We start from the raw sequence: 7,175 nt of genomic DNA, 5'->3' as shown, positions 1-7,175 counted from the left end.
TGCCCTTATATGGTTTTTAGCAGAGACCTAAACATGTCCTATATAAGCTGTGTTCGATGTACAGAGAGACAGAGTGGTTATCGGGCTGGGTCACTCTCCAAGCTGCTGCAGAGCTTGTAATTGATGCTGAATTCTTTGATGTAATAAACTTTGATAATCAAGAACAGTGTCAAGCGGATTTCTTCTCAACACATCATCGCAGCATTATCGTTCGGACACCACAATGGATTTCCCAAAAGTCAGACTTTTTACATTCACCCCAGATGCAAATTCAAAAAATGCACTGTGGAATATTCAGGGTGTTTATGCGTATGTGTATTGTTGTATTTTATTTTATATGTTACCATATTTTAATATAGGCCTACACTTAATTATATATTGTGGGTGTAGCACGAAGGAACTACACATTTCGTTTCGTTATGCAGCCTTGTGCTGTATAATGACTAATAAACTACCTTGTACCTTGTAAAGGATGAAGGAAGTGAAACAGTAGGCCGAAGTATGTAAATGCTGGTAGTTTAATTATCATTTGAAATGTAAAAAGCAGTTGATGTGACTAAAATCTAATTAAACTTAATTTACAGTCACATACAATAACAATAAATCATGAGTATCGATCATAGACTGTATATAAAAAGGTGTCGATACATTAATACAGTAAACAGTGCAGTTACTAGGTGATAACCCCCCCCCCACGTAGCTACGCAGTGACGTCAGAGAAAGAGAAGATGGCGGCTGTGCTGAAGGCGGAAGGTAAAGGAGCTTTAACAGTGTGTTTTACCTGAAAACAGCCCCTGGTCGGTCCCGTCTGCTGTTATTTAAATCTTTCTAGTTCGCATTATATATCCAGAGGTCAGTGTGGACTGATGGGCTCCGGTTAACACGCTTTAACCCGGAGGTAAAGCCCTGCAGCTCGGCTTTCGGAGGGTTTAACCACTGCTGAGAGGGACCCGTGTAGCTGCCGTTAGCCTAGCCGGCTAGCTGAGCAGCTAAACAACCAAACATTGGTGTTATTTATTGAATAGATTCGTTTTACTCGTTAAGTTGTTTAGTCTGAAAGGGCGAGGGTGTAGTGGAAGTTACTGAAGTGTTAAAAGGTGTTGTCTCATGGCTGAATGTTGTAATGATACGAAACTGAGCAGCGTCTTAACGTTAGCTTCAAAGTTAGCTTAGCTTAGCATTACCGAGAGGAGCTGAGTTCCTGCAGCCGCAGAGAAGCTCCGGGAGGCCGCAATAGCAGGCAGGCGAGTCCGCGGACTGAACGCGGCCTCCGGGATGAGAGTGGGTGGGTGGGTACTGTTTGTTTATGTGAGAGAGAGAGAGAATGACTTTATTTTTATTAAATTTATTAACGCTGTGCACTGTGTGGGCTTTATGATATTAATTAAGTCAGGTGTGTAATTAACTAATACACATATTCACACTCACGGAGGAACACGGAAATGTTACGTAATAACACACACACACACACACACACACACACACACTCACACACTCCCTCTGTCAATTTCTTCAATGTGCTTTATTGGCATGAACAACAGAAGAGCAATATTGCCAAAGCTTCAAGGGTTATACAGTTAAAGTCACAATACCGTTCAGTAAAAAATATAATAAATACAGTTCAATAAAATTAATAAAAAATACAATTCAATAAAATTTATGAATACAATTCAATAAAATAAAAACAAATAAATAAATACCATTTTAAAAGTAAATAAATAAAATACAATAAATTTCAATTAAATAAATAAATAAAATACCAGCCAGTTGAAAAAATAATTAAATAATATACAGCACAGTTCTCTGTCTCTCTGTTTAGAGTGGGTGCAAATTCAGCTGTTGCTAGGCAACAGGGAGCTATTAAAGGAGTGTGTGCCGAGCCGGTTTCAGGTGTGTGTGTGAGGTGTCCTGCTGCGGCCCTTGTTTTGACCCTCCGTTTTTGTGTGTGTGTGTGTGTGTGTGCAGCGGGGCAGTGCGGGCGGCCGTGCGTTGCGTGAGACTCATCCTGCATGGACTCGTCGCCATGAGCAACAAGGAGATGGTTTCCACGGAGACAGGTCAGTCCCCACCTCCATCAGCTGATACAGGTGGAGGCACCCTCACCTGAACGTTGGCATAGACGTCTGCTTGTTTTTTGTTTTTATTTATTTCAGGTTTGTTGGGACGGTGCTCACTAATATTTACATAAATACATTTATAATGTGGCAGAAATGAACCAAAAGGCTTCTGGACATCTGCGGCGTCTGGACAGGTGGTAACGTGTCACACCTAAAAAGTTAAGACTACTAAAATAGGACAGATTCAGCACAATTCAGTAAGTTTCGGTAAAGGTGCAGCAAATTACACACCCAGGTGTTGGCTTTCCTCATCTCGTAGCTACAGTTATTTCCCTGTGATAAACGTGCACGTACCTGTATACAGTTACAATTTTAGATATTTGAAATGCCTTTTTTATTTTCCTTATCTTGTATTCTTAATGTAATTGTCATTATTTCAGCGGACGTTAAACTAGACTGTGAACGTGTTGGGGTCTTGTGGTCAGCAGGTGAAGGTAGTGAAGTTGGATCTGACCTGATTTCAGGAAGCGCTTTGGCTCGTGCAGGGATGCATTTCAGCCAGGAACCCTAGCAATCAGTTTTGTGCGTTATAACCTTTAATTGAATGACTGTAGTTTTCAGCAGGGTTCTGCACGATGTCTGTATTTGTAACTGAAAGCAAAAGTAAAATCATACATAGCATTAGTTCAGAGCAACCCCAGGGCTGCGTCTTATCACCCATACTGTTTACCATCTGTAACAACGAGATGCAGATTCAGGACTCCACTTCTTATTTGTATAAGTACGCGGATGAAATGGCTTTGGTGGGTTTAATGCATGAAGGAGAGAGCGGGAGGGGAGAGAGGATAGTGTAACCATACTGACAAAGTGGGTAATAAACATTAATGACCGCCCTGTTGACACGACTCGATTATATATCCATAAAAAGGCAATGCAACGTATGTATGTGATGAAGAAGTTGCAGCTTCTCCGTGAGAGAAAATACCTTCGAGCTGGTCTCGTGGAGAGCGTTCTCAGGTACAACACATCGACGTGGTGCTGGTAATCTTGGGGCTAAGAATAGGTCCAAATTGACTAAGATTGTGAACATGGCTGGGAAAATCAAACGTAAGCCACAGAGAGTGAGATATAAACGCTCCACTGCAGGCAGAAAGCACAGAGAATCGTGGGGGATCCTTCACACTCAGGAAGGCGTTATAGGTTACCCAGGGCAACAGAAAAACTCTTTTATCCCTCAAGCAATTGCTTAGAGATAACCGGTCTACTGGAAGAACCACTTCTTATTTACAAGGACGGCCTGGAGGAGCAGGTTCAGACAGACGACATTTAGCAATATGACACAGAGGTAAAAGGTTAACAAGAGAAAAGTACCGAGGATTTAAACAATACAGGTCAGCAGACAGAATAAATTTCTGTTTCAAAGCCAGCCTGTATTGTTGTTTTTAAAAACCAGTTTTAACAGACGTAGAAACACTTAATAAATAACAAATAAAGCAGGCTGTTCAGTAAATATCAATATGTCAATCAACATATTCAGGTTACATTTGTAACATAAATCACTTTGTTTCAGCGAACTTCAGTGACGATGATAATCCAACACATCTTTGCTGTAGCTTCTACGGCTTTTTGGAAAATAATCCAATTGTGATTTTTTTTAACCAATATTACGATTTAAAATGCGGTTAATTTTTAAGCTCTCTCAAATCTCCTGTTACTGAAACAAATAAATGTAAGTGAAACATAGTAAAACTTTACACACCAAGTAGCGTCCGTGTTGTTTCCACGTTCCGACTTAAGAGCACGTGAACGTGCTGAAGTCTGAAGAACGACGTCACAGCTGGGGAAAATAACTCCCCTGTCACAAAACTTAAACACATATATTCACGGGTACAAACACGTCATCATTAAAGAGAGCGTTGATTTAGTTAAACCAATCAAATGAGGGGGAAACTCCACTTTATCGGGAAAGATAAGTGTGAGGGTTTGAGAAAAGACGGACTCTGCGGTCAACAGTAAACGTGTCTCTCTCTCTGTGCAGAGAACAAAGGACAGAGGAAGGTGTTTCTTCCTAACAAGCTGCTGGAGTGTCTCCCTCGTCTGTCCGGTCTGCCGAACGAGCGCCTCAGGTGGAACACTAACGAGGCGAGTGAGCGTGTGATAAACAGGAAATGGTCGAAACCGTCTTTATTATCTGCCGATAAATATGCGGCAGTTTGAACGTCTCCCTCTGTGTTTCTGCAGGAGATTGCTTCTTACCTGATTTCATTCGACCGACATGACGAGTGGCTCTCCTGCACCCTCAAAACCAGGTATACGCACGCACTCCGACCCGCAGCTCAGTCTGCCAGGCGAGGAGGCCGAGGGCGCCACACCGCGAACCTGACTCTGACTCTCCCGTTTCCCCGCAGGCCGAAGAACGGCAGCATCATCCTGTACAACAGGAAGAAGGTGAAGTACAGGAAGGACGGGTACTGCTGGAAGAAGCGGAAGGATGGGAAGACGACGAGAGAGGACCACATGAAGCTGAAGGTCCAGGGCATGGAGGTACACGCCGCTCTGCAGCTTAAGCTTGGTTTATACTCCTGCGCAGGGTCTACGTGCGTAGCTACGCCGTCGACTACGCATGTAGCCATGTATATATGCTTGTGCGTCAGTGTCCCCGTCATTCTGCTATTACACCCTCAAACGCTCGTCGGCGGTAGCGCTACAGCGTCCACTGTGTTGACCTTCGCCGGCCGAGCAGGCGAACTTCCTGTTTAGTTCTCCGCTAACGTAAATGGAGGTAAAATTGAGCAGCTGGTGTAGCCTTTTCTAATGTTATCGACAGAATGGATCACATTCTGGTAGTGAGACGAGTCATTTCGCTCGGGTTGTGACGTCACGGGGATGAAAGCTAAATGCGCGTCATATTTATTGATGAAAGATACTTTACAGATTAATAACTCGCCACTCTGGAACTCTTGCTTGATACGGCTGAACCGAAGCCGTGTTTACCGGCTTCTGGCTGACCCGCCCTTCTCTGCTTCTGATTGGCTAGTAGTCCTTAACTAGGAACTGAGCATGTGCAACTCCCAACAAAGATCATTTAGAGACAAGATGAATCACTCCGTAGCTAAAACCTTCAACACAGGGTGAAAAGTGAACGCACGTCAATCTGTTCTGGTACAAAATAACCTGAGAATGAGCAGAAGAGCACCTCTAAAGTTATTCTCTGTGGTTTCTTATCTTATCTAAACTCATTTTGTCTCTAAACCACGTTCACGCCTCCTCGCTCATTCAAACACAAAAACAGCTCCTGAGCTGTCGCCTCCCTCTGACTGATGATACTCGTTATGTAACAGTTAATGTTTAAACCAAAGAAAATAGATCACCTTGTTTGTACATAACAACTTTATTAACAATAATACCCATCTACTACTGTGGCTTCAACAGGTGGCCTGTTACACGAGAGTGACGTACTCTGTGGTCGAACTGTACCCAGCCCTGCTAATAACACCTCATGTTGAGTTCAGTTTTTACGCTTCACCTTCTTCAGTGTTTCATTTCAAGTGCAAATGTTCAGCAGTGATCACGTGTTCCTCAGAAGACTCCAGCTATTGTTACTTTACTCAGACCGCCCCTCAAACTCAACGGGAGGATTTCTCGAACAGATTAGAGATGTTTAAACGTCTGAAAACAAACCAGCATTTGTTAGTAAAGAGAGCAGCGGCTGACCTTCACACGACGCCTCCTCCTGAACGCTGTGGAGTCTGATCTGATGCTAGCTGATGCTAACGGTTGTCTCTGGTTTCAGTGCCTGTACGGTTGCTACGTCCATTCCTCCATTGTGCCGACATTCCACAGACGATGCTATTGGCTGCTGCAGGTCAGCGCACGCACACACAGTAACTCATTTACAGTATCTCACCAAAGTGAGGACACACCTCACGTCTTTGTAAATATGTGATTCTGTATGTGACAACACTGAAGAAATGACGCTCTGCTACAGTGTAAAGTTGTGAGTGTGCAGCTGGTCTAACTGTGTAAATCTGCTGTCCCCTCAAAATGCACTCAGGGTTGGACTCACGTTTGTGAGGTAGATACAAGATGAAGCTGAGTTTACGTGTGTGTGTGTGACAGAACCCAGACATCGTGCTGGTCCACTACCTGAACGTGCCGTCCCTGGAGGATTCTGGGAAATGCAGCCCGCTCATGTGTGCGGTGACCGACCGCCATGACAGTGTGAGGTGGAGCCGAGACGACCTGCTGAGCCAGCTGAAGCCCATGTGTAAGAAACATGTACTGCATGTACTTCTAGTGCACTCAGACAAAATATCCACCGTGTGGTACTAACGTGTCGTAACTGTTACTTTGAGGTACTAACGTGTACCACCTGTGTACTCTGTGGTACTAACGTGTACTACCTGTGTACTCTGTGTACTTTGTGGTACTAACGTGTACTACCTGTGTACTCTGTGTACTCTGTGTCGTCTCTCTCAGTCCACAGTATGAAGTGTTCGGTGGGTTCAGGAGATTTCAGTATCGAGGAGCTGGTCCAACACATTCTGGACCGACAGAGAACCAAACCTCAGCCGCGCACACACGCCTGCCTCTGTAACGCCGCCCAGGGTAAGAGCTCGCTGTGACCTCGCTGTGACCTCGCCGTGACCTCGCTGAGTGAAACTAACAGTCTGTGTCTCTGTGCAGTGTCTTCAGGAGTGAACATTCCCCACCGCTGTAACAGCACCAAGCATCGCATCATCTCCCCCAAACTGCCTCCCTCCTCCTGCAGACCCTCCCCCTCCCCGCTGTCCTCTGAGGTGGGGGAGGCGGGGAGAGGAGGAGGAGGAGGAGGAGGAGGAGGGGGAGAAGCCAAACTGCCCCACCTCCAGGCTCAGAGCAGCCCCGTCTCGTCTCCGTGCCCTTCATCCACGTAAGTCACGCACACGCCGCCGTCTACGGGGAGGCGGCGAGGACACGTGAGCTCATCTGTCCTTTCTGTTTTTGTAGCTCGTCTCCACCTCAGCCTCACAGGCCCGCCGTTGCCGCGGGGAACCACGGCAACGGCTTCTACGGAGACCACCGCGGCAGCCTGACGACGGTGGCGCTGCCCCAGAACGCTGTGATCGTCATGGCAAC

General features: G+C 45.3%; 2 protein-coding genes across 3 annotated transcripts in view; both read left to right on the top strand.

Annotated features, from left to right (window-relative positions):
• The window catches only part of LOC123980185 (zinc finger protein 260-like), a 672,464-nt gene that overhangs the window by 550,140 nt on the left and 115,149 nt on the right, over positions 1–7,175 (top strand). The window lies entirely within an intron of this gene.
• camta2 (calmodulin binding transcription activator 2) overlaps positions 657–7,175 on the top strand; it is a 31,424-nt gene continuing 24,905 nt past the window's right edge. The window contains exons 1-9 of the mRNA XM_046064430.1: positions 657–753; positions 1,966–2,057; positions 4,096–4,199; positions 4,299–4,366; positions 4,466–4,601; positions 5,851–5,922; positions 6,177–6,324; positions 6,537–6,665; positions 6,744–6,969. Coding sequence (XP_045920386.1) covers positions 2,024–2,057; positions 4,096–4,199; positions 4,299–4,366; positions 4,466–4,601; positions 5,851–5,922; positions 6,177–6,324; positions 6,537–6,665; positions 6,744–6,969 — 917 coding nt within the window. The 5' untranslated portion in view covers positions 657–753; positions 1,966–2,023. The remainder of the gene's footprint in view (positions 754–1,965; positions 2,058–4,095; positions 4,200–4,298; positions 4,367–4,465; positions 4,602–5,850; positions 5,923–6,176; positions 6,325–6,536; positions 6,666–6,743; positions 6,970–7,175) is intronic.

The sequence above is a fragment of the Micropterus dolomieu genome, linkage group LG12 (genome assembly GCF_021292245.1).
Source record: "Micropterus dolomieu isolate WLL.071019.BEF.003 ecotype Adirondacks linkage group LG12, ASM2129224v1, whole genome shotgun sequence".
Classification (NCBI taxonomy): domain Eukaryota; kingdom Metazoa; phylum Chordata; class Actinopteri; order Centrarchiformes; family Centrarchidae; genus Micropterus; species Micropterus dolomieu.
The sequence above is the reverse complement of the archived record's forward strand: the minus strand, read 5'-3'. Positions and strand labels throughout refer to the sequence as shown.